The sequence below is a fragment of the Enhydra lutris genome, unplaced genomic scaffold (assembly GCF_002288905.1).
Source record: "Enhydra lutris kenyoni isolate GAN:26980312 unplaced genomic scaffold, ASM228890v2 scaffoldscaffold17, whole genome shotgun sequence".
Taxonomy (NCBI): domain Eukaryota; kingdom Metazoa; phylum Chordata; class Mammalia; order Carnivora; family Mustelidae; genus Enhydra; species Enhydra lutris.
Window position 1 is genome coordinate 40,988,966 of NW_019154101.1, and position 27,597 is coordinate 41,016,562.

At 43.6% G+C, this 27,597-nt stretch overlaps 1 protein-coding gene across 1 annotated transcript in view; it reads left to right on the top strand.

Annotated features, from left to right (window-relative positions):
- Positions 1 to 27,597, top strand: part of LOC111147785 (SAM and SH3 domain containing 1) — a 206,007-nt gene that overhangs the window by 47,157 nt on the left and 131,253 nt on the right. The window contains 1 exon segment of the mRNA XM_022504015.1: positions 3,629 to 3,757. Coding sequence (XP_022359723.1) covers positions 3,629 to 3,757 — 129 coding nt within the window.

A 27,597-nucleotide genomic window follows, 5' to 3' on the forward strand; every position in this document is an offset into this window, starting at 1 on the left:
TTTTTTTTTTTTTTTTTTTTTTTTTTTTTTTTTTTTTTGATAGAGAGGACACTGTGGGAGAGGGAACACAAGCAGGGGAAATGGGAGACAGAGAAGCAGGCCTCCCACTGAGCGAGGATCCCGATGCAGGGCTTGATCCCAGGGCTCTGGGCAGACACTTAATGACTGAGCCACTCAGGTGCCCCAAAACATGTTCTTTTATTCATTTGGTTTTCTTGGCATTTAAGTCATCAAAACTGATGAAAATGGAAATTTGGGGGACTTCTTGCACATCTGGAAAGCAATTTGGGAAAACAGAGAGGCAGCTGTGCCACTCTGGTCTGAATTATTGTCTGCTGAGCGCCGAGTAAGGAGTGGGTGAGCAGCATGTTTCAGGGTGTGAAGCGTTTGCTGTCTCTGGCCCACATTGAGTTGAGCAGCTGCCTTTTTTCTTATGAGCAACAGAAATGTTTTCCAGGTCCCCAAGTTATTGGGGAATTGAGTAATTTGGACTGAGAAAGAGGGACTTAAACTTGCTCACTAGTAGCAGAAAACCTTTGATCGACAGCTTGGAACCTTGAGAAGCAAACAGTTGGTTTTGAAGGTGTTACTTGGGAAAAGGGGGCAGAAGGTAATTTGAACAAAGCTATGTAAATAATTAAGAATTTTTTTGGAGTGGACTTAATTATTCCAAGAAGACAGTTGACTGTGTTAAGTTGTAGAGTTCAGCTGGTTATTTTTGAGAAGCCAGAATTCAAAATTGGAGCGGCTTGGCTAGAACAGAACAATTCTTAGTGCCTCTGTGGAAGAGAGAGAGAGAGAGAGAGATTGAGTTCCATTTAAGAACAGCAAGCCATAGGAAGATGTGCAGCTATAATCTGTAAGGCCTCTCACAGATGCACTCAGGCATTAGAAGATGTGGGTTTTATATTTGGTCAGAAGTGGCAGGCATGTTTCCCTCCCTGGATGGATGGAGGTGGATATTTCTGGATGAAGACAGGATAGCATCATCTTCTCAAGAGACTTGACATGACTCTAAAAGGCTTAGGAGGTGCCAGGCGCCCCAGCGGTGGGGGACCCCAGTGGGCCGTGGCCGGGTCCAGACAATCACTCAGAGAAGGGGGTTCTTGGGTGCTGTTGCTGCAAGTCTGTTCCCCCACCTTCCAGTGCACACTTTGAAGGGAGTGCCTTGGTCTTTTCCAGTATATACCAGGGGCGGGGACTAAGGAAACCAAGGGTCTTGAAGAGGAGGGGGCCCCGGAGGACTTATTTCTTTGGGGCATAAGCAGAAATGCTAGGTTGACAGAAGACAGCTGGCCAGGCTGTGGACTCAAGCTCTCACCGCAGCGGGCCCTGAGCTCTCATTCTCCTAGCCTGGGCTGCCAGGAATAGCCAGCATTCAGGACTCGTTTCTCCTGGTGCTGGGGCTGAGGTTGGTGGGCTGGGAGAGGACCACTCTGAAGGGAAAGCGGTCACTCTAGGAAGCTGCTGGTTGCTCTTCTGGCTGCCCTGGGCCTCCCTGTCTGGGGGCCCAAGCTCCTCCCTCAGCCCAGTGGGATGGGAGAGCAGAGGTAAAGTGAAGGGCCCTGAGGTCCAGGCTGGCAAGCTGGTGGTTTATTTTGTCACCGGGTGATAGGGTAGCATGGGTGATTCCCAGGGAAAGGACAGCTGGTCAGCTCTGTTTAGCAAGGTCACTTTGGTAGCTGTGTTCGTGGCAGAACAGACAAAGTGGGGAAACGGACAGGGTTCGTGTGGTTGATTTGAGGCGAGTCAGGGCAAACCGTGGGACCATAATTTGATTGATCAAGCTGTATTGCAGGAGCATCACCTTAAGATGCTCTGGTCTGGCCTCCCTCCTCCCCTGTGATTCTGGTTCCAGGCAGTTTGACAGCAGTCAAGCGAAGACCACCAGGCTGACCACCCCTAGACCTTTCCTCAGAGGCCCAGCAGCGGATTTCTTACCTTGACTAGTCATATTTCCCTATTGGAAACTTGACAGTAAACCTACTAAAGAGGGGGTTAGGCTCCCAGCTCCTCTACTGTGTCCTTACAGCCTGTTGTCTGAGATAGACAGATGGACCAGCGGACCGAATGGGAATGACTTTTGCCCAGACATGTTCAAACTCAAGCAACTTATTGGTCTTGGAAGAGTTCTTCTGGCCCCTAGCTCTGCACTGGGATTTGGAGGCAATTAACTCAAAGGAGAACATTTTACTGGTGGAAAAGGAAGAGGGTTTTTTTTTTTTTTCCTCTAAAAAAAAAAAAGAAATAATTTCTTTCTTTTTCGCCTGTCCGCTGGTTGCATAAAACTGGTGAATGCACAGATATGGGATAGAGATCGCTCTGACCCAGGCCTCTTGATAATGCCTGAAGGTCTTCAGCAAACAGCCTTGGGGGCGAACTCTGAATCCCCCCGCCCCCACCCCACCCTGCTTGCATTGGATTGTGTCTGGCGGGTTTAGACAAGCATTGCTGTGTGTGATGTGACAGGACTGTGCTCTGTAAGCTGGCGCGTGTGGGCACCTTCTAGGCTTGCTCCGAGTTGTGTTTCTTTGGTTGTCTTGGTAGCGCCATTTATTCATACCAAAGAAAGGACAGGTTGGGAGGTAAAAAGGGGAGGGGAAATGTTTCTCTGAATGAATGAATGAATGAATGAACAGAACAAATGGCATAATTTACAAATGTAGGCAGCATTTGGCCTCGTGAATGTGTTCAGATGTGCATTTGGGCATCAACTCCCCAAAGGGAAGACTATAGTCTGAAACATTATCTTGTAGTGAATATTAGGAGCTAATAGTCCTGTGGGCCAGGTGGACTGTGTTCCTTCATTAGTTCTCACTGCGCCATAGGTACTCAGTGCTCCAGAGTTACCGGAGATTAGGAAACCCGCCTCTGGCCGAGAGCTGTTAGGGGTCGCAGAGCTGAGTGCGGACCCAGGAGGGTGGGGTCCAGAGCAGTGGCTCAGGCCACAAACGGCTTTCCTCTAGGTAAACTGGTAACCTGTGCTCTTCTTGCATGTTTTTTCTATTTCTTGGAATAACTGAAGGGATAGGGTGCTCTTTTCAAGGGTCTCCCAGGAGGGCGTGGCACAGGTGTGTCTCAGACGCAGCATCCCTCATGGGTCCTCAGTTCTCTGGTTCTCCTGAGAATTTCTGGGAATGCGGTGGTCCTGGTAGCAGAATTTCTCAGGATCTTCCCAGGAGGTTCTGGTACAGCCACCTATCGGGCCTTAGGGAGCCTCTCCCCTGCACCTTCTCGGCAGGTGCTCCCCTAAGGGTTTCTGAGCCCTGCCAGGCAGGCAGAGGTGTGAGTTCAACACCATGGCCTCAGCACCAGGCACTCCTGGGCTGGAGGCTTGGCTTCTCTGCTTGTTAGCCTTGGAACCCTTGGGTGGTCGCTCAGCTTCGGTGGCCTACTGTGTGTTCCTCCGCACAGTGAGGAACGGGTCGGGCGTTCAACTGGTAGCCTGAGGGTTAAGAGGTGTCACGTGTGAAAGTTAGCCCGGCGCATGCTCACAGCATAATGAATACCAGCCGTGACTAGGGAAAATACATGGAGAGTGGGGACGGGAAGCGGTTGGTATTTTTGCAGGTGGACTGACTGCCTTTGTTCTCTTCCTGTGTCTTCCTCCTACTCTCCTCGCCCCCAGGACGGCTCGCTGGGAAACATCGATGACCTGGCACAGCAGTATGCAGATTATTACAACACCTGTTTCTCCGATGTGTGTGAGAGGATGGAGGAGCTCCGGAAGCGGCGGGTTTCCCAGGACCTGGATGTGGTGAGTGGGTGGGTCTGGGAATATGCTTCTGGCCTGCGGGGCTGCTCCGTGTCCTGCCCCTGATCCCGCATGCCCTCCAGGCCTTCTAGCGGTCCTGGTTGTGCCTGGAGCATCCCTCTGTAAGCTGCGGTGCTAGATCCGGGTACAAAGGTCAGGTCCCAGAGGCTAAATCATCTAGCTCTGTGGCCATCAGATGAATTGGGTGTTGGCTCAGATGGCACGACCCAATCTTTATAGTCATGGAAAGACTGAATTTTATGTTTTAACTTAAGTGACAAGTGTTTTCACTGTTGGCCAGTGTACACTACATTTTTATGGCCTCTAAGCCCAAAGAATGTCTAGGTTAGATTTTTCCTGCCTTCTTTTCTCCCTTCCTTCCTTAAACAAAATAGAATTTGAAGAAGCCAGAAACCACCCTAATTTCTCACTTGGTAGTTACTGTGTTGGTATTTTAGTAGATCCCTGCTCAGTGTTTTTCTGGGCATTTTTACGTCAACAATATAATTCTTGCTTTTTTACTTAATATTTTATTATAGTTCTTACATGTCATTAAGACCTTCATTATCACCATTTTTCATGGCTCTGTCCTTATACTCAGGGTGTTGAAATTCATTTGGCTGTTTCATGAAGACCATTTTGGATTAATGCTGCATTTGAACTTGCATGTGATAAATAGTAAATAAATAGCTTAGGTCTCTCTTTGTAATCATATGTGTGCTAATGTTTCCATGTTGTGCATTTGGTACAAAAAATCTTATTGATGTTTCTGTGCTTGTTAACTTAAATTTTAATCATATATTCTATTTAGATCCATTCTAGTTCAGTGCTTTTCACATTGTTTTATTTCACTATGCTGACCTCATGACCCCTTCTGGAATGTCTCCTCATCCAGACCAAATCCTTTTTGACCATCTTTTATATATTGGTGAGGGAGGAAGGGCCACATGGATCTGTTTTGAATAAGAGTCTCCTGCCTTTAGGGGCACCTGGGTGGCTCAGTGGGTTAAAGCCCCTGCCTTCAGCTCAGGTCATGATCCCAGGGTCCTGGGATCAAGTCCGGAGTCGGGCTTCCTCCTTGGCAGGGAGCCTGCTTCCTCCTCTCTCTCTCCCTGCCTTTCTGCCTACTTGTGATCTCTGTCTGTCAAATAAATAAACAAAATCTTAAAAAAAAAAAAAAAAAGTCTCTCTGCCTTTCAAAACAGTTTGAAAACTGCTGATTCAATCAAGTCTTTATTTATTTATTTATTTAATTTCCATAAATCTACTTAGGGTAGGCATTAAAGAAAAAGCAATAATTAAGAAACTCAGAACAAAGAATTCATTTATTAATAACTTCTTTTCTGTTATAAAGCACCTCTTACATAACAGACCCACCAGCTAGTTTAGGCACCTCTGTTTTCTGCAAGTGAACGTTCTTCACTTCTATAGTGAGACTCTGGTGTTCCTGTGGACTTTAATTTCTTTCCTTAACTCAGCCTAAGTGAAGATTCTTCAGGTCAGTAGTAACAGTATATCATGACTATCAGATACTTACTGATTCTCTTTCCTTTTTGTTTGCTTTCTGAGCAGTCAGCAGTGGTGGGAGTTATTACAGTTGAGTTGATTGAGCTGAGAAGCATCAGTTGGGGGCTGAGAGCCGTCATCCTGGGAGCCTGACATCGGCGCCCAGGCGGGCGTGTGGGCATCATCATTGCCCAGGGCATCTTTCCTATGACTTTGTCCTCTGGCCTGTGCGAACGGGAGGGTTGCTTCTTCCTTTTCAACAGAAGTAACCTCGTGTGGCAGAAGATGCCACTGAAATTAATTAGGTTCTTTTAATGGGACATCGTTAATGAAAAAGGACTTAAATCCCCACCCCTCTTTTCTGTGGGGGGCAAGATTGCCGCTGAACAACTTAACTCTTGGATATTGTAATTTTGACCTTGAATGATAGTCTGGTAGCATGCTTTGTGGCTTCTTTGGATATTTTGCCTTGCAAGGAAATGGTTGCTATGTATTGGTGCGTGATCCTTGATGCAGTTGCTCTCCCAGAAGTCTAGCTGGTTGAGTTGGAGTTACCATCACCACCGCAAGGTGTTTAGGAACCTTGGAAGGCAGCATCTGCGTAGGAAAGAAAGCCTGGTTGGCAGTGGGATAAATAACTTCTTCCCATTTAGACAGATGGGCTTAATTTGGTGTGCTCTGTTCCAGAGCTGCAAAAGACAGTCTGGGGGGAAAAAAAAACCACCACATGAGCTTAATTAGTTCTCATCCAAGGTGCAGGAATGTGGTGGTGGGTAAAATTGATGGGAGCTCATTCGAGCCAGGCTGGAAACTTTGTTCATCCTTTAAACAGTAGTTCATGAAAAAAGTAAGATCCCAGATGGGCATATTCAGAGTCCTTTCTATGAAATTCCAGGCAAGTTGGAATGGTCAAGGGGAGCTCTTGAACTACTAAATGCCAGGTTAGATGCCATGTGTCCCATATGTCATTCACATAGTTCAGGAGAGTCTAGAAGTCTGTTTGAGATATGCTTTAAGGTCATCTATCATTCTTTCAGGCCACCTATGCAACACTGGCAACATATTGCAAGTTCTGTCCTATGGTGGTTAGCTCATCACAGAGAGAGTTCATTTTCTTGAGAAGCTGAAACTTTCAGTCCATAATGCTTCTTTTATTGCATTATTTTACTTTATGTTATGTTATTTTTCATTATTTTATTGCATATTTTTCCACTTTCAGACAAGTAGACAAACTTCTTCCCCATTTTACTGTTGGAGCAGCTTTGTGTCTGAGGACCTGCAACATTATATGCCTTTTGGTGTCCATAAGCAGTCCAGTGAAAGCTGAATTGAGGTGGTTTGGAAAAGAAATAATCCACCAAAAGCAGTAAGAGGAGTACAGTGGAAGCCTACAGCTTTTTTTTCCCCCCCTAGCAAGAGAACACGACAGCTAGAGTGGGGAGACTGGGGGAATAGAGGGAGTAGGGGTTGGGTAGAATCCTAAGCAGGCTCCACACAGCTCAGAGCTAGACATGGGGCTTGAGCTCATGACCCTGAGATCACAATCTGAGCAGAAATCAAGAGTCTGATGCTTAACCTACTGAGCCCCCCAGGTTCTCTGCCTTTTATACAGAAAAAAGTAGCATTAAGTTTGTTGTGTCTGCTGTAGAAAAATCATTCAGAGACAGCCTTAAATACAGAGTTTTGAACTATGGGTTGAGTCAGTTTATGACTTCATTTCATTTCAGATTCTCTTGGTGAATTTTGGCAATTGGGGGAATGTTCTATAGATAGAATAGGTATCTAGATATTTGTGTTTGGCTTTAAAAGTCAAGAAATGCGTTGTTGGGACGCCTGGGTGGCTCAGTTGGTTAAGCAACTGCCTTCAGCTCAGGTCATGATCCCAGCGTCCTGGGATCGAGTCCCGCATCGGGCTCCTTGCTTGGCAGGGAGCCTGCTTCTCCCTCTGCCTCTGCCTGCCACTCTGTCTGCCTGTGCTTGTTCTCCCTCTTTCTCTCTCTAAAAAAAAAAAAAAAAAAAAAAAAAAAGAAATGTGTTGTCTTTAAGAGCTAATTACATGTCAACCAGAGAACCAACCAACCAAAAAGGCACCCTGCCCATTTAGTCAGCGATGCTTGACTTAACCCTGAAAAATATAAGGTTTTGATAATTATGTTAGTAATTAACTTTCTGGACTGAATATCAAGCTACTTTTCCAGGACCTAATCACCCGGCTCCCTACTAGCATAAAGCACTTCTTTGATAAAGTGTTTGCGGGGCCGATTGGTTTAGATGAAGGCAACAGAGAGTACAGATGGGTGAACGTTCAATAGTATAAACAGGGATTATGATTCAAATTTATAACTATGGAGAGTTTTTATTGAGCACCAAACAGGCCCTAAAGGAACAGTGTGTCTGGACCCGAGCCTTTGCCTCTGTTGGGGACTGGGACATGAGTGCTTGTGTACAGCAGGGAAGCTGCCCGTATTTCCACACATTTGGCACGTCCCTGAGCACTGCCTGTTATTTTGGCTGGGCAAGTCTGCATTTGGAAATGGTAAAGCTTTCCAAGTCCATAATGGGCCCATCTCTAGTGATGCTAAGTCCGACATCTGTCAAAGTGACACAGCGGCCAGGAGAGGGACACAGGCAAGGTGGGCCGTTATGACCGGCCATATCAGCTTCCTCAGCATCTGTGAGGTTTTGAGTCTGTCTGGGTGTGGACAGAAAACAAGTGTGTGTGGTTGTCGGTGCAATACAGCCATGACGAAGGAGTTCCTTACTTACAGGGGGACGCCATTGACAAATGTCAGCCCAAGCCCAGCTTGAGCTCTGTGCTAGTCGTGATCCCCTCTACGTGTGCACCAGGAAATGGGAGCCCAGGTGGAGACTCAACGCAGGTCTTCAGGGACCAGGGGTGTAAGTGAAAATATCGCATATTATAACAGACAGATGTGACGTCACAGCTGCTGCTGATGGTATAGGAAGAGTTCTGGGGTGTAATTATTGTTCCTTGAAATTTAAAAAAATTGTTTTAAAGATTTTATTTATTTATATGACAGGGAGAGACACACCGAGAGAGGGAACACAGCAGAGGGAGTGGGAGAGGGAGAAGCCAGCTTCCTGTGGAGCAGGGATCCTGATGTGGGACTCGATTCCAGGGAACCTGGGATCATGACCTCAGCCAAAGGCAGACGTTTAATGACTGAGCCACCCAGGCGCCCCGTTCCTTGAAATTTTAATAGTCTAATCTCTTCAGATGTAATTCTGGCCTCATTAGAGGCATGAAGAGTGGGATCTGTCATGACTAGAGGTTCTTCTCAGCCCTTCCTCAGACTGCACTGCCCCAGCCCCAGTGGGAGTCCCAGCCCCCACCGCCACTTGGTGCAGCAGCAAAGGGAAACCCTGTTGGACTCAGGGCCTGGATGTGGCTGTTGTGTTTACCTGGCAAGTTGGATAACCTCCCTCAGCTTCAGCTTTCCCATCTATACAGTGGGGGTAAAAATATCCCATAAAGGTATTGTGAGGATTAAGTGAGAAAATTGCTATAAAGCACCTTGCACATCATGAGGAATGCCTGTAACTTCATTTCTTTTCTTTCCTTCCTATTCCTAGTTCAAAACCATTCTGGTACCACTGAAGACTATCCGTTACTCATGCTTCATTAATATGTATTCACAGGAGTACACAGGTTATTTAGCTTTTTGATATTAAACATACATAAACAGCATATTGTAACAAACTTCCGTGCCTCTTACCCAGCTTCTACAGTTGTTAGCATTTCAACATCCTTATGTTACCCTTACTCCCCGTGCCCACTTGATTATCGTTGTTTTTGCAGAGTTCTTTTTGCATATTGAAATGTACAGTTGTCAGCTGTATGATTTTGTCAAGAGAATGTATCCATGCCATGCACACTCTAGCATGATACAGGACATAGTTAACAACCCCGCCAAGTTCCCTCAGTCCCTTCCTGGCAAATCCATGTTGAGTTCAGGGATTTTTGTTGGTCTGTTTTGGTCACTTCTGCATCCCAACATAGGGAACAGTGCCTGGTGTGTAAGAGGTGTGTGATTAGTATATGTTGAGTTCATTTATTATATAATTATTTTTAAATAATTTATGAACATTAACCTATATCTGAGATTTTGCCTTTCTAGAAAGACCAGTAAAAGATGTTTTCCCTATTCACAAAGAGGTCACAGGTTAGTTGGGGGCATTAGACAAGTAAACAGATTATAAAAATGCTATGCTGGGGTACAGGGAAGAGCCCCTGGCCCAGGGTAGGAAAGTCAGAAAAGACTTCCTGTGAGAGGTGATACCCAGGCCCACTCATTAAGGATGTAGAAGGTTAACTTGATTTTGGGGTGGGGTGGACAGTGCAGAAGAACTTAAGACAGAGGTTCCAGTTTTTGCAAAGATCAAAAATTAGGAGAGAAAATGTGGCCTTTAAGGCAATTACACGAAGTTTACTGTGGCTGAAACCTAAGATCTAAATGATGTGGAGAAAAAGATGCATGGTCTGCTTTCTCAGGTCCTTGGATTATTAATGATACAGAAAGATAGGATGTTCTGATTCATCACCGTTCACAAGACAAAACAAAAATAATTGCCATTTTGCAACAGCTGGCTGCTGGGTCAAGGTGAACTTGTGGTTCCACATGGGCAGACTTAGTCCAAACTCTGTCTGGGAAGGGGGAGAGAGTGGGGTGTGTTGTTTTATTGACTTCTCTTTTGTTACTTGCTAGAGACAGCAAAACACGTGGAAAGCAGGTTTCCTGTGCTGCCTGAGGATTCCAGGAAGTGATGAGGGAAGGCGAGGTCACCCCCACCTGCGTGAACAGACTGCAGGTGTCCGGAGGGAATGCGGCCCACCCCAGGAGTGTGGAAGCTCAGAAGGCAAATGTTCTCCTTGGACCCGTATTCTCTCTTGCAAAGGACGGCAGTGTGATCTGTGTGGCAGAGTGTCCCGAGTTTAGATATTCCATTGCTAAAGCCCAACCATTGCTCTGAAAAGCATTTGTTTTTGTTTGGTTTCATTTTGTCTTCAAGGATAGGGCTTGCCAGCTTGGAGCTACTGGTGATTTGCAGATTGAAGGCAAAAACAGTGGGCATTAGACCTTGGGTCTGAGCTACGCTCTGCTGCGCGATTCACATACTTGATGACAAAATACACTGAGGCATTGTGTCTTAAGCCCCATGGTGATACAGTTCTCTGCTCTGGCTCCTCTCAGACAAAGTCGCATTTATCGTCCGATGCCCAGTAGCAATTTAGTCAGCGTTTTTGTGCACTGCACCGCGCTAACACGGATGGGCAGGAACCGATCTCTGGGCTGCCAGATTGGATCTCGGCATCCTGGGCCGCTTGTCATTTAGTTATGCATCTGTCCTTTTACACTTAGAAACCTCGGTCGACTCTTGTATAATTTGGGAACAGTTTAGGTGCGTCATATGTGATATAAGCATCTACAAGGTGGGAGGTCTTCATCAGGTCTTTCAAATAAGGTTCAATGGCGTCAGCTTCTTTTTTGCTCCTGAGCATTGAGAAATTACTGTTTCATTTGTTTGCGTTTTATAAAACACAATATACCTAGGGGGTTAAAAACCAAAATAGCATCTTACTCAGAATAAAAATGTTTGCCAGAAAGGGAAAGAAGTCTGAGCTTCGTGGTTGTTTTCATTTACATACAACAGAGAATTCCTAAATGTTAATCACATTGGCAGTAACTGGGGCAAAAAGCCAAGGAATTCAAGTCAGTGAGGCCACTTTGATGGCAGAATCTGGGTTTGGGAGGGTGTGGCCAGCCTTTGGGAGGGGAAAGGAGCATTCCTGTTTTTGGAATCTGGACGTTTCATAGTGGAGTGAACACCGTGCCCCCCCCCCCCCCGCCCCCGCCATGTGCCTTGCTGGAGCCCTGGGATGTCAGCATCAGGTCCCCAAAACTGTAGTGGCATCCATATGTTTACATTTAACACATAAGCACTTTTAACATGGGAGAGTGCCATGTAATTTATTTGTGCATATGCCAAGGGAATTATTGGCTGTTTAAACGTGTGAATTTGTAGCATGCTAGCGGCAGTATGGTCTTGCCTTCAGACACAATGTAAAGGAGTGTGATGCATGTTTATTTTCAGGGCCTGAGTGGGTTTTGTGGCTGGATCTATAATGCCTATAATGATGTCATCATCAAAGGTCTAAATTTAAGGCCTCTGGTGAAGACTGAGTATCTCAGGCCAAGCGGCCCACCTGTCCTTCTAGGCTCTGTTTAGTGTTGAGGGTCTGAAATGAGATTAGACAGGGACAGGGCCCAGACAGGGAGTCACCTGGGGCCAAACCAGGAGCCTTTGCTGGTGTCGCCACGCACAGTGGCCCTTAGCCTCCTAACCCGTTGGTCCAGACTTTAGACCAGTCTCAATGTAGTTCCACTATACCGGCCTGAGTGAGGACAGAGAGGCTTGGGCCCTGTATATTTGATGTAGTTTTGAAATGTTGGTGAGGTCCAGAGCGTATGGTCAAGAATGAATTTTAAGTCAAGGGGCCAGGACCTGTGGGCAGAATCCATGGGCAGAAAGAGGCTGCTGCCTGCTGCCTATTGATCTGGGATTGTGAGGAGCAAGTGATTATATAATTTGGAGTTGGGGGGAAGTAAAGATAAGGGACATTCCAAAAGGAATTTCAAATGCTAAAGAAGACTCTAGGGATGTCTGAGGCCTATCTTTGTCAAATGGGGTTGTTTTTCTCTCCAGCAAAGCATTAACAGGAAGGTGGTTGGGAGCTTCCTGGAGGAAGGTTACACGCTGCCCACCTCAAGGATTTGCCAACGGGCTGCAGGTTATAAGGACGTTAAGTTTTATCTGCATTTCCTTGTGCCTCTGTTTCCCACATCATATTGATCTGAGCCTCTTCTTCTAAGAAAAACATCACAGGGGAGCCTGGGTGGTTCAGTTGGTTAAGAGGCTGACTCAGGTCTTGATTTCCTGGTCTTGAGTTTAAGCACTGTGTTAGGATCCAAGCTGGGTGTGGAGCCTACTTTAAAAAAAAAAAAATCATCATTACACCCATTTCAGCAGTATGTATGTGTATGTATGTGTGTGTGTGTGTATATATATATATATATACATACATACATATATATAATTTTTTTTCATTAATCTGGAGCTGCCTTTCCTTCAATTTGGAAGTTTTAGGAATTTTATTTTAAGTAGAAGAAAGCAAGATGGTACAATGTTGAGCTGATGTCTTCAACGCAGCTGATCCTGTCAGGCTTCTGGCTTTTCAACCATTTGGGTATCTGGAAGGACACAAACTAATTTGGTGGCTTTGGAAAATGCATCTCCATTTCCTTTCATGTCCCATTATACTACTCAAAAGAGAACAGTAGTTTCTAGCTTTTTTCTTTCTTTTTTTTAACTCTCTGACATAACAGCCTGGGTAGTAGACCTGGAGGTTTAATTTATCAACTGCAGCAATGACATTCGAGTTCAGGCTCAGGACTAAGCCAGTTTCTCCATGTCTGGCTGTTCTGAGCTTTGTGCACAAATCATTTATTTATAAGGGATAGTTTGAGAGACTTTCTGCAATTATTTACCATACAAAGATTCTCTAAATTTGTGCTACGGCAGTGCTATCCATCTCATGGGCCCCAGCAGAAGCTGGTGGAACTTAATCAAAAATAAATCAAGGGCAAGCGCAAACCAAATTGGAAGCACATCATGAATATTCGTGAACATCTGGATGTGTTTGTGGGGGTGTGTTATTTTTTTAATGTGTGCGACAGCCAAGGCATGGCTTCTCAACAGAGATGCCAAGAGGAAGACACATTTCCAGCTGTGATTTCAAAGGGTTATTTTTGTTTGTATGTGTATGTCCTTTGTCCTTAGGGTGTGGGTTTTACTCTTCCAATATACTCCTTTGATCTCTTTCATCTTCTGGAATCTGTTTTGGTATTTTATCTGAATTCTTCATTGGAGTTCATTGCTTGACTCATGAAGATTTAAGCCTTCCTAAAGGAGAATTTTTACTTAAGGAAAAACATACTCTTTAATATATTTTTTACGAAAGATCTTATTTTAGAGAGAAGGAGGGGGAGAGAGAGAGAGCGAGTGGTGTGAGCAGGGGGCGGGGGATGTGGGCAGAAGGAGAGGGAGAGGGAGACTCTCCAGTAGACTCTGGGCAGAGCACTGAGCCTGACGTGGAGCTCAACTGCATGACCCCAAGATCATGACCCAAGATGGAACAAAGAGTCAGATGCTCTACTGACTGAGCCACCCAGGCGCCCCTCCTGTTTAATATTTTTGATGAAATCTTTTAAATGCTGGTGATATTAGGATACTTATCAATTAGGCTATTCTGAATCACTGCTCACAGCATGACTTAACATGTCACTCAATGTACTTTATTTGCCTCACTAGAGTACTGCCAGTAACTAGAAAGTCAGGGTGAATCCAGTACAAGAGGCCATAATAATAATTATGCTGATAATTATCACAATAATCACATTTTAAAAGTCCGTTGGAGTTTATGAGGCATCCACATCTACTACCTGACTTAGTTATTTTAATAACCCTATGAGATGAATATTAATGATCTTACGATTTTCAGTGGGCCAAGGCAGAAACGAATACTCCTAAAGGGAGGCTGTATTGCCTGGAAGAGAAGACCCAGACTCAGACCACCTTGCCCACCCGCCTGGATAGTCGCTGCCTGGAGTCTCGGTCCGGGCAATGCCTGAGGGGGATGACGGGGCTTCTGCACCAGGTTGTGGTAAAGACAAAATAAAGGTAATGTTTGCAGTACCCTCAGCAGAATGCATGGGTACAGGTTAGTGATCAGTGAACATGTGTAACAAATATCATTTTTGTTACTTATCTCAGAAATACTATTTTTTTTTTAGAAATACTAATTACTGATAAGAGTAATAATCATAAAAATAGGACTTGTCTAAAGTCAAGCAGCTAGTAAGTATCTGGAAAGGGGTTTGAAGCCAGAGGTCAGTGCCAAATCTCTGAATCGCCCCAGGTGACTCGTTGACCTTGCTTTTTACTCTCAAGAGATTTTTCTCAGTCTTCTTCCCAAAAAATGTGGATCCTGACTTACAGATTAGATTATGTGCTTGGGTAATAATAATATGAAAGTGAAAGTGTAATAGCACAATATTATAAGGCATAATATAAAATAATAAAAACATAACATAAAATCATTTTTATTAAATGAATTACAATAGACTCGTAAAAAAATTGAAAAAAGAAACCTACAAAATTCTTTCAAGTAGAAGTTTAAAGTTTCCTAATACTCACTTACCAAAGATGACTATTCTGAACAGTTAGGGTTTTTTTTTTAATTAAGAAAAATTATTATTGAAGTATAGTGACATACAATATTATATTAGTTTCAGGTGTACAGCATAGTGATTTGTCAATTCCGTGCCTTATGCAGTGCTCACCATGACAAGTGTAGTTACCGTGTGTCACTATACAAAGTTATTACACTGTTATTGACTATATTCCCTATGCTGTACTTTTCATCCTTGTGACTTACTTATTTATAACTGGATGTTTCTACTTCTTACTTCCCTTTATCTGTTTTAACTATCCCCCCACTCACTGGCCCTCTGCAACCATGTTTGTCCTCTGTATTTAAGAGTCTGTTTGTTTTGTTTGTTCATTTACTTTGTTTTTTTTAGATTCTACATGTAAGTGAGATCATGCGGTACTTGTCTTTCTCTGACTTATTTCACTTAGCATAACACATGTAGGTCCATCCACGTTGTTGCAAATGGTAAGATCTCATCCTTTTTTTTTTTTTAATGGCTGAGTAATTGTCCCTTGTGTATATTCCCTTGTGTATATATACATAGACATAGGCATAGATATAGACATATATGTATATCACATTCTCTTTATCCATGCATCTGTCCAGTACTTGGTTTGCTTCTGTATTTTGGTTGTTGTAAATAATGCTGTAAATAGGAGTGTAAATATTTTGAATTAGTGTTTTTGTTTTCTTTGGGTAAATGCCCAGTAGTGTAAGGGACTGGATCATACAGTATTTCTCTTTTTAATTTTTGAGGATCCTCCATACTGTTTTCCAGGGTGGCTGTACCAGTTTGCCTTCCCATCAACAGTGCACGAGGGTTCCTTTTTCTCCACATCCTTGCCAACACTTGTTATTTCGTGTCTTTTTGATACCAGCCATTCTGAGTGGTGTGAGGCGCTATCTCATTGTGGTTTTGATTTGCATTTCCCTGATCAATAGTGATATTGAATATTTTTTAATGCGTCCATAAACCCTTAGGTTTTATTTTTTTTTTATTTATAAAGATTTCATTTATTCGTTTGAGAGAGATACAGAGACAGATGGGGAGAGAGAGCTCACAAACAGGGGGAAGGGCAGGGGGAGAGGGAGAGGGAGAAACAGACTCCCCACTGAGCTGGGAGCCCGACATGGGACTCGATCCCAGAACCTGGAGATCATGACTGGAGCCGAAGGTAGACTCCCAACTTCTGAGCCACCCAGGCATCCCAGCTGTCAGCTTTTAAATAGTTTTCTGGGGGCTCCTGGGTGGCTCAGTGGTTTGGCCTCTGCCTTTGGCTCAGGTCATGATCCCAGCGTCCTGGGATCGAGCCCCGCATCAGGCTCTCTACTCAGCAGGGAGCCTGCTTCCTCCTCTCTCTGCCTGCCTCTCTGCCTACTTGTGATCTCTATCTGTGAAATAAATAAATAAAATCTTTAAAAATAAATAAATAAATAAGTAAATAGTTTTCTGGAATTTCACAATTATTTTCTATTTATTCTCTTTCCACACCTTAATTTCTCTTCTTTTTGTACACACAGAAATATATGCTTACAGACAGACATGTTTTACCTAGGATAGAACTGAAGCAGCAAATTAAAAGAGAGTAGACTAGCTGCTTGAGACAGTCATTGGATAGTGGTATGAAGTAAATGAAGAGACAAGACATTGAAAAAGTAGGCAGAAGAACTCAAAAAGCTCAGCAACCTGGACTATTTAGAATAGGGGCAAGCAGCTTTATAGATTCTGTGGGCAATCCAGAATTTTTAAAAAATCTCTTAAAATTATATTCCCTACATTGTTGTAGAACACAGGGGATCCTAGACTTTAGGAAAATTAAATTCAAGAAGGTAAAAATAACATGAGACATTCTACTGTACATTTATATAATTACTGTATGTTCAGTATATTTAGCAGTATAACCCAATATTAGAGGGTTTATGATATTGTAATTTTAGTGTGTTCTAGAATAACTGAGAAATGGCTAAATGATGGCTTTCAGTATTCTTCCTGAAAGTGAATGCAGGGAATTGGTAAAATCAACAAAACAAAAACAACATTTACTGGATCTCTGGTGTGTTTCAGTAACATATTTGGTGCCATGAGGAAGCTATTAGTCTCATGAGGAAGTTCATGTTGCAATGGAACAAGACAGCCAAGGACAAGATTCTGTTAGTCACAGTCATAAGTGGGCGATACAGATCTGCCTACAGCATATTCTAGCTTTCCATCCGTTCATGTGGAGCTACGTTAAGCAGCAGGAAAACAGAGAAGGTTACGGTGGCCATGCTTGGTGGCTGGAAGTCTTAGCTGAACTGGTTTGGAAGAGCCAAAGTCCCTCGGGCTCTGGCCAGGGCTCTACAACATGAAGTCAACTGAAAGGCGGGCTTCTGAGTAATCGGGACAAATCTTGTATAATTGCTCAGCTCATGCTATGCCATAAGCTGGACCAACAGAAGTAAACAGCTAACTAAGCTTTAGGTGAATTTAACAGGGCTGAACTCATAAGGGCACTTACAGTTTGAATGATAATGCCAACTACAGTAATGACCAAGGTTATAGATATATATTGTTTTTCCAAGTAGATACTTTGTTTTAATTAAACTACAGCTGATTGTGTTCTTTACAAAACATTTATTGAATGCTTATCATAGGAAAGCATATAGTACCTTTTGGCTCTCTTCAGTACACACCCATAGGGCTTTTAATAAATGACTTTATACTGAGATAAAATTCACATACCCAGAAATCCACTCAAAATTTTAAGCATACAATTCGCTGGTTTTAGTATACTCACAAATGCAGTGTTTACTACCATCTAATCCCAGCATTTGTATTGTTTTCATCTTTCTGTAGTGAGTGTATAATAACGTTGTTCACTACTGTAACTCTATGGTTAGCTAGTACAGTTCCAAGAATGTAGTAAGTGATCAATAAATATTTCTGGATTGAATTTATGGCAATAGCTGGGCAGTTTGGGATATTTGGATACCTGTCCTCCAAAAGCCAGACTTTCTTAATCCCCTCTTGGTTTTAAAATAAGCATGAATCTTTTAAGCAAGAAAATTTTGAAACGTAGTTCTGGGAAAAGAGTGCCTTTATCACAGAATGAATCCATTGGCTAATAAAAAAATAAAATATGTTAAGAGAGTCAAACTTCTGATTAGAGGAGAAATGGCTCCCAGTGAAAGTATATTTGATAATAAAAAGAAATCTCTTTCGTGCTTAAACTTGGCTTTGTATCTATTTTTTAATATGGTTCTGAGGGATAAGCTACTGTCTTAAAATGGGTATTGAAGTGTGAAAGTCCAGGATCCAAGGAGGACAGTCTTCATAGAAACTGGACGGTACTAAGAAAGTGTATTTCATATTCCAGTTCTTTTCAAACTGACTTACCCTCCCACCTTCCCTGTCATGTGGTTGCTTGGGCCAGCTCTCCTGTTGGGTGTTCTGTGTATGCCATGTGACAGTCAACTCCAAGATGGCAGCCTTCTTTCACAGCAGAGTCCCCAGTAAGATCGCATGGAACTGCAGAATGGCAGAGAGGGGAAAATGGTAGTAATGCAAATGCTGGAAGCTGGGTGAGACTCATGAGAGAACCAGTAGTATCTCTTCACAGGCTGGGAGGCGGTAGTGGATTCTGCCCAGAGCATGGCTGGACTGAAAGTCTCTAGTTGACACATCTTTCAGCCCGTGAGCAGATGCTCAAACAGGTGGGGGTGGGGCTAAGGACATACTCCTTCTACCCCTTGCCTCTTTACCTCACTCCCATGTCCTCTTTGTACTGCACACTCTGGACATAGGTGGTTCCATGACTGTCCCTCCAGCCCTAGCGTCCTACTTCTTTCCTCCTGCCTTTGATCGTGTGTGTGTGTACATGTGTGTGTACCTGTATAGGTGAGCGGGTGTGAGCAAAAAATGGTGGCCGGGATTGTAGAATATACCATAAAGAGAAGGATGAGCAAGGAGGAAGGAGACCAGAGAAAATGCAGCTTCTGCCCATGCCCCTTCATGCCCTCACCGCCAACTTCAGACATATTTGGTTCAGAGGCACAGAGAAGAACAAGACATGCTGTCCCTACTCCTGCCATGGTCTACTCCAGGGCTCGTTTGCTACAGATACCAAGGAGCTGTCCTGCTTACCTGTTAACTTTGTCCTCGCATCTGCTCCTCAGCATCTCACCCCTTCCTCTCCCATCTCCTCCTGCCTTCACTTCCTTCTCTTACCACCTGGTCCTCTGTCCACCTGGAACCCATCCTTGCTCTTGAGCCTACCCCTCCCCCACTGCCCAGGTCAAAGTGTCCACCAGTAATGCCTCCAGGGTGTGCACCCTTGTTCACTTCCTCAGGGGCAAATTCATCTTGAAATCTCTAAGTGGATGTCAACTCCATTTTCCTGCAAAACTATTTCTGTAAGGCAGGTAGGCTCTACATTCTGTACCCCAGCACATCATGAGAGAAACTAGACTGCGAGGCTTGCCCTGGGAATGTGCCCATTTTTCCTGACATTAAAGCTCAATGTTGCATTAGAGAGAGAGAGAGAGAGAGAGAGAGAGAAATTGGCAAGGCAATGTTTGGAACCCAACCTGTCTTGTGCTGGGTAGTGGCCTCCATGGTAACATTGAACTTGGGGATATTTTCTCTAGGTGGAGATGTGTTTATGCCCATGTCACGTTGACTTAGGGATGAGACAGAGGATAAGACAGGGCTGAAGAACAAGCCAGATGGACATGCTTCTCATTGTTGAGTGCCTGTCATATGGCCCGACCCAAGGAGATGCACATTTTGAACACAAGCCAGCATTTTAGTCAGATCTGAATTTGTTGAGCAACTCTTCTATTCGTTGACTTGTTTTTTTTTTTTAAAGATTTTACTTATTTATTTGACAGAGAGAGATCACAAGTAGGCAGAGAGGCAAGCAGAGAGAGAGAGAGGAGGAAGCAGGCTCCCCACTGAACAGAGAGCCCGATGTGGGGCTCGATCCCAGGGCCCTGAGATCATGACCTGAGCTGAAGGCAGAGGCTTAACCCACTGAGCCACCCAGGCGCCCCATATTGACTTGTTTTTAATTGGAATGTTTACCTTATGATCCTCAAGGAATACCTCTGAAGGACTTCGTTAGGAGGCTCAATGTGGACATTGCTAATGATGAGTGATACCTGCTTGTGAATGCAAGAGATAGAAAAGAAGATCTCAGTCAACGCAGTTGGCATTTTTTTTTTAACTTGCTGTGTTATGTTAAATAGTGTTACTGTTGGTATCATATTCCTAAATTCAGGGCTCCAGCTCAGAGCAGTGTGCAGTCCATCAGCACCCAGCAGAGAGACCACTGACATGTGCATTGTTCCTTTTAGGACAAGTTACAGGTGATTGTGGAACATTAGTGCTTAGACAGGGGGGCCTTAGGAATACAGGTAGTCTGGGATGGATCTGGTCCTGGGGGATGGGCCAGGCAGAAGGCTTTGTCTGGGAATGTCAGTGAAGGCAGAGCAGACTGGGGAGAGTCCAGGGGCCAGGACAACAGGCCCTTCTCAGGTCTAGGAATGCATTGTTCATATGGGTGGTGCTAATGAGGAGGGTTGAACTTTTTATAGATTAGCTTTTTAGTTTTACAGTTAAAAGTTATTTTCACAGAAGAATGTAGTACATATAAAATTTACCACCTTAACCATTTTAAGTATGCAGTTGGTGGTATAAGATATAGTCCTATGGTTGTGCTGTCATTGCTACAACCCATCCACAGAAAACTTCATCCTGTAAAACCAGAGCCCTGTGCCTGTTACAGCTTCCTATTCCCCCCTCCCTTAACCCCCAGCGGCCACCATTCTACTTTCCGTCTCAATGGACTTGATGACTCCAACTACCTCATATAATTGGAATTCTGTAGTATTTGTTCTTCTGTGACTGGTGTGTTTCACTTAGTATAATGTCCACAAGATTCATCTGGGTTGTAGCATCTGTCGGAATTTCCTTCTTTTCTAAGGCTAAATAATATTCCACTCTAGGAATATGTGACATTTTGTTTATCCGTGAATCCCTCAGTGGACAGTTGTGTTGCTTCCACCATTTGGCCATTGAGAGAGTGATGCTGCTGTGAATGCGAGTGTACAGATATCTCACTCAGTTCTTTGTAGGTATACACCCAAAAGTGGAGTTGCTAGAACTAACAGTTAATTCCATTTTTGTTTTTTGTTTTGTTTTGTTTTGTTTTGAGGAACCTCCATACTGTTTTCCATAGCAGTTGCACCATTTTACATTCCTACCAACAGTGTGCAAAGGTTCCAGTTCTCCGCATTCTAGCCAACACTGTTCTTTTCTTTCCTTTCTTCTTTCCTTCCTTTCTGATAGCCATCTTAGTGGATGTGAAGTGGTATCTTAATGTGGTTTTGATTTGCGTCTTCCTATGGGTGAATGATGTTGAGCATCTTTTCATGTGCTTGTTGTGCATGTTTTCTTTGGAGAAATATCTATTCAAGTCCTTTTCCCATTTTTGAATTGGGTTGTTTTTGTTGTTGATTTGTAGGAGTTCTTTATATATGCTGCATATTAATCCCTTATAAAATATATGATTTGCAAACATGTTCTCCCATTCTCTGGGTTGCCCTTTCACTCTGTAAATAGTGTCTGCTGATAAACAGAAATTTTATACTTTTGATGAAGTTTAATGTATCTATTTTTTCTCTTGTTGCCTGTGATTTTAGTATCCTATCCAAGAAATCCTTGCCAGAGATAGTGTCATGAGCCTTTTCCCCATGTTTTCTTGTAAGAGTTTTATAGGTTTAGTTCTTACAGTTAGATCTGTGATCCATTTTGAGTTAATTTCTGCATATGGTGTAAGGTACCCCTTTAGCTTTTGTTGCTGTGCAGTTTATACACGATCGCATCATTTCAGGAGATTTGTTTTGAAGAAAAACAGTCTCTGCTTCTCTTCCACCTCTTTCCTTGCCTGTAAACTATTGATCACCCATGACACTTGTCACTGTGTCCTGCTCTGGAGCCACCTCTCTGCATTCTTTTCCTTGGATCCCTAAGGGAAGTGGCCCTTGTTTTTCTAAATCCCCACTGCAGTTTTAGCATACTTCTCCTATGGTGCCTGTTCTTTCTGCCTTGCATTATTATTCATATTTGTCTCATCCCTTCGACCAGATTATAAGCAACTTATAATTGCATCTTTCTGTCCATGTATCCTTCAGAGCATTGATCATAGTACCTGGTGCTTCATGGTCACTTGTACCTTGCAGAGGCCAAGGATTATTAACCGAATATCCCATCATGAAGAGCTGTAAGTAGTAGTATGTGAATAGCAATATTGAGTTTAAATGTTCTCATGTTTCCATTTTTGCTTAAGTGAATTCTTGAGTTCAGTTTTATTTTCTTAAAAGTGTCCAAAATGCTATGAAAACTGCCATCAACATAGTAATAAGAGAATTAAAGAACAATAAAAGGCTAAGAGAAGGGAGACATTTTATACCAGTATCACCTTGGGGCTATGTAAGAGATTTCATACCCAAGTGACTTCAAGTTTGTCCTTAAAAACTGCAATCTATTTTTTTTTTAAAGATTTTATTTATTTATTTGACAGACAGAGATCACAAGTAGACAGAGAGGCAGGCAGAGAGAGAAGGGGGAAAGCAGGCTCCCTGTGAGCAGAGAGGCCGACGCGGGACTCGATCCCAGGACCCTGGGATCATGACCTGAGCTGAAAGCAGAGGCTTAACCTACAGAGCCACCCAGGTGCCCCCTGCAATCTATATTTAAAACCAGACAAGGAGAAGGAGATTTCTTGTGCTTTTAATAAAGTTGAACTGCTAGAGGCAGTTACAAAGCAGGTATTAGATGACCAGTCTGGGCACTTGGAGAGTCACTTTCTCTCCAGTGACGGAATACACTCTTAACTGGACACTCATAACGGAATACACTCTTAACTTGACATGGATACTCGTGCTTCTCCTATCAGGATGTTGCCTGTGGAAAACCTCCTGGCGTGTGTCAGTTGAAGATTGTGAATGACCTGTGGTAGGGTAACTGAGTTTAGAGAGTATTTGTAGGGTAATCCTGATGAGTACCCACCATGAGAAACTGCCAGAGTATCAAGGTAGGAGTTCTTTTGTTATAAGAAAAAGGTGAGGGGTACCTGAGTGGCTCAGTGGGTTGAGACCCGACTCATGATTTCAGCTCAGGTCATGATCTTGGGGTCCTGGGATTGAGCCCTGCATCAAGTTCCGTGCTCAGCAGCGAGCCTGCTTGAGATTCCCTCTCCTCCTTCTACCCCCTCCTTGCTCTCAATCTCTCAAATAAAAATAAATCTTAAAAAAAAAAAAAAAAGACAGTGTTGTGGAAAGCAGTGCTCATGGTTATATTTTTAACAGTTGCATATCCAAACAACCAAAGAGATTCCTTACAATCTGGAATAGTTCTTAATCAATTCTCTTGAGACAAGAGCCATACCTTCCTATAAACTAACAAACCATATTACCAGCATTACATTTTCTTTCTAGGCCAGTCTTAGTTATAAGATGCACGTAAAGTCACATTCCTTAGTAAATGGAAACCTCGTGGGGTAATAAACAACCACGATGCATTAGAGGTAATAAGCGTTCTAACATGGGCTAGCTATGAGGGGGGGGTTCTTCATCGTAAGCCAGTTTGACCCACTGCAGTGTCACAAGCCACCCAGAGGTGTAATATAAAGATTTGCCCACACATCTGTGACACAGACATAAAAACTGCCTCCTGGGTCTGTATTTTCATTTAAGCAATTTCACGAATTTTAGTTTACTCTGCAATCTTGTGACTCAGTCACTAAGTATTGATTGAGCACTTTACCAGGTGTCCTGGGGGCCAGGAGAAATGCAGTATAATTTTTTTACCCCCATTGAACAAACACACATGAAAATGTCGAGGACAGGATTCTGTGTAGTTCAGTGTTGCACTGTTAAAAATTAACTTCATTCAGTGCTACGGGGTCTTCACCATGTGCAGGGCGACATCTAAAACTGTATGGAATTGAAAATATGTCATTTGGGTTTTTAGTGATTTCCTATGTTAAATTTTAATTAAATTAATATGAAGCATAAATGCCCCTTACAGTTTCTAGTTATTTCCAAATTCATTCTCAAAGACCTTAATGGGAATAATTTCTTTGCAGGCTACACTCCCGATGGATTTTCCACTTTTTTAAAAAATTTTATTTATTTATTACAGAGAGAGAGAGAACAAGCCAGGGGAGGAACAGGGGAGAGGGAGAGGCAGACTCCTTACTGAGCCTGGAGCCCAGTGCGGGGGCTTGATCCCAGGACCCTGAGATCATGACTTGAGCCGAAGGCAGACACTTAAGCTCCTTAGCCACTCAGGTGCCCCTGCACTAGTTTTTTTTTTTAATCCTTAATCTTCATTTTGGTATAATTCATGTTGTTACAAAACCCCTTTATGGCCTGAAGCTAGATGGAACATCGGTGCTTGTGACTCGTTATGACTTGTAGTGGAGGCGTCACAGAATATATGTCTGCATAACCGTATTTCAAAATATTTAGGAGAATTGCAGTTTTGCAAGGTAGAGGATTATTGTAGCTAGAGTTGGCTTTCAGGCTTGAGAAAATCACTGTCACTTATGAAATGATTAACAAGCATCCTGTGTTTGTTTTTCACATAAATTCCAACCCGAACCTCATTCTCCACTGACAATAGAGACTGGTGTCAGCTTAGCTGCTGGCACTGGGCGAGGGGGACTCTTCGATAAATTACAGCTACACTTAAAGCATCCGTGAATGGAAGAAAAAGAAAGTTGCTTTAAAGATGGTATAAAATGGGGACACCCAGGTGGCTCAGTCACTAAGCATCTGCCTTCGGCTTACCCTGGGGTCCTGGGATCGAGCCCCGTATCAGGCTCCCTGCTCAGCGGGAAGCCTGCTTCCCCCAACCCCCTGCTTGTGTTCTCTCTTTCAATGTCTCTCTGTCAAATAAATAAATACAATCTTAAAAAAAAAAAAAAAGGGTAAATTGATATAATGAAGTAGTTATTGTTTGGGTTTTAAGCTTATAATTGATACCATAGTTCCTTCAGTTTGCAGTGAGTCCCGGGAAGCTAGAGTACTAGAGCATGAAGCATATAGGGAAAGAATCACAGGGAAAGAGGCATTTCTTCAGGGAAGCACCTCAGTGGCTCTGAATAATCCCAAGATGTTAACGATGCTACTCTACAGGGACCTATTTTGGAAACTCTGTGAACCTGGCATGTGGACTTGATTTCTTTTTTTTTTTTTTTTAAAGATTTTATTTATTTATTTGACAGAGAGAGAGATCACAAGTAGGCAGAGAGGCAGGCAGAGAGAGAGAGGAGGAAGCAGGCTCCCTGCCGAGCAGAGAGCCTGATGCGGGGCTCGATCCCAGGACCCTGGGATCATGACCCGAGCTGGAGGCAGAGGCTTTAACCCACTGAGCCACCCAGGCACCCCTGGACTTGATTTCTTACCCACCACACAAAACTTAGCTCTACTTTTCCTCATTGGAGCTGCGTCTCTTTGGATGTTCAGCAGAGCTTAGTGTCAGTCAGTTTCAGTTAAGTGAATAAGACCGTAAACTTGCTGAGACGGTAACACCTACATGGTGGGAGCCTTGAACGCCGGTTTAACAGTTTGACGTTCTCTTGTTAAGAGGGAACAGAAGAGATGCTTTGATTAGGAGAAGGACAGGAGAGTCGTGTTCCTAGAAAATTTGGTTTCTCACTAGTGCATTTGATTATTGGGAGGAGGAAGAGCCGTGGGAAGGCTGTCACTGCCGTCTGCGTGGACAAAAGGTAACAAAAGCCGGAGCAAATAGACCAGGTGTAAAAATACACTAGGTGTGGAAGTGGAAACGGGTACAAGAAGCATTTCGTTGGAGGAACTGAGAGCTTGAGTGGCTCTCCGGGAGGGAGAGGATGAGTGAAGGCGCAGGGAGGTTGGTGTGGTTGTTAACAGGTGAGATGGGGGAGGGGCTGCGGGTACAGTAGAGGAGCCCACCTTGATGATACACAGAGATCGAGGTCCTGTTGGACATTCTTGTAGAGCCAACCAGCCAGGGACTAGAACATGGTGGCCTCTGATTTAGAGAAGCCCCCAAGTGGGGGAGATAGTTTCGGGAGACTTCCTCATCACTGTCTTCCCGGCACCTAACCAGGATGGCCTTCAGGGACTAGTTAGCAGGAGGCGAGTGGAGGCAGTGGGTGTAGAAAGTTCATTCATGAAGTTTGGCTCAAAAAAAGCAGATGCAATGAATGGGTAGAGAATGGACCGCCCTCCTCTGTCCTCCCCTCCTCCTGTCCTCTCCCCCCACTTCCTTCTTTCTGTGGGGAGAGCTGCATTGGTCTGTGTGCCACAAAGAAGAGAAGAAAAGAATGATGATGAAGAAAAAAATAAAAAGATAAATAGGTGGTGAATTGCTCCCTCTTTTTGTGAAGTTTGTGTAAAAACAAATGAAGTGTGACCTTCCCTCTTCGGAGAATGAGAAGTACTTAAAGCTCTGGTGGCTGTCTGTTCCTCCTGTTAGCAGGAGGACATCATTCATATTTGCAGCAAGCAAAAGTCATCCCACAGGGTTTGTTTTCCTGCCTTTGTCAATGTAGTGTTTGCTAAAAAGGAGGGTAATTGTGCAAGGAAATAGAAGAAACACCCAAATAATTAGGTTTGAGATGCGAGACATGCTATTTAGCAGATCATAAGGCACAGTTAGAAAGCATGTAATGGGAGGAATTTCCAGTGTCCCTGTGTGTCTATGTGGCCATTGTTGGATGCAAGTGGTTTTTAGTAGGTAATTGAATATTGGAGACTCTTAGGCAGGAGAGCAGAGTGGTACGGCGTGAATTTAGGAGGTAGATGGACAGGAGCGGAAATCCTGGCTTTGCCGTTTTATTAGGCGTGTGACTGGGAACAAGTTACTTAATCTCTCCAAGCCTCAGTTTCTCCATCTCTAAAAAGAAGGCACACATAATCTCTACCTTTGAATGTCACAGTGAGAACTATGGAAAGTAATTTTTAAAAATCTACCCAACAAATGTTTATTGAACACCCCTATGTGCTCGGCAGTGGGGCCGCAGCAGTGAAGCAAACAGGTAAAGTGCCTGCCCCACGGAGCTTACATTCTGCAGGGTCCAGGAGGACTTACTGCATTTCTCAAAAGGTAGCATTTATCAGGCACCCAGCAGGCTGGCTGGCTGTGCTTAGTAGGAGCCAAGACTGTTGACACCACAGAGAGCAGAGTGTTTTCTTTCTATGATGAGACATGGGTAGCGCTTCCATTGACAAATGAATTTTAACATGGGTAAGTAGTTTTAATTTGGGAGAGGAAATCCCTTAGTGCTATTGGCATGTGCATGTCAGCTGGACAATTTTACATGTCGGTATTAATCGGTGATCATCGTTTGTATGCCTAGGAAATTCTGATTACTATGAAAGGGCCTGAGTACTGGTTTTCATATACTGTGATTCTTCCACCTGTTAAATAGTAAGCACAAAGGAAGAACATCAGCTTTCTCAAATTTGATAGCTTTGACCCAGGCTTTTCTCTAAAGCCCACCGCCCCCCCGCCCCTCTCTGCCAACTCCCCTGGAGTGTCCCACATCTCAGGGACAAAACAATATTGAGGGCGCCTGGGTGGCTCAGTGGGTTAAAGCCTCTGCCTTCGGCTCAGGTCATGGTCTCAGGGTCCTGGGATCAAGCCCCGCATCGGGCCCTCCGCTCAGCGGAGAGCCTGCTTCCTTTCCTCTCTCTGCCTATTTGTGATTTCTCGCTCTGTCAAATAAATCTTTAAAAAAAAAAAAAAAAAACCAATATTGAGAAAGCAATACTGGAAGAACAGTATTGATTTTGCAGGAAATATACTATAGGATAGTTTTTTTTGTTTGTTTTTTGTTTTGTTTTGTTTTAAAAGAACAATTTCAGTCAAAAGAGGATCACTGTTCAGGTTTGCCCGAGTCATTTGGTATGGTTAACATTGTTGTGTCAGAGCATAGGTATTAGAAAGGTAAATATGAATGGTTTTGAGAACATGCCAGCACCTGCCCCTGCAAACTTCAGGAATTTGAAAATT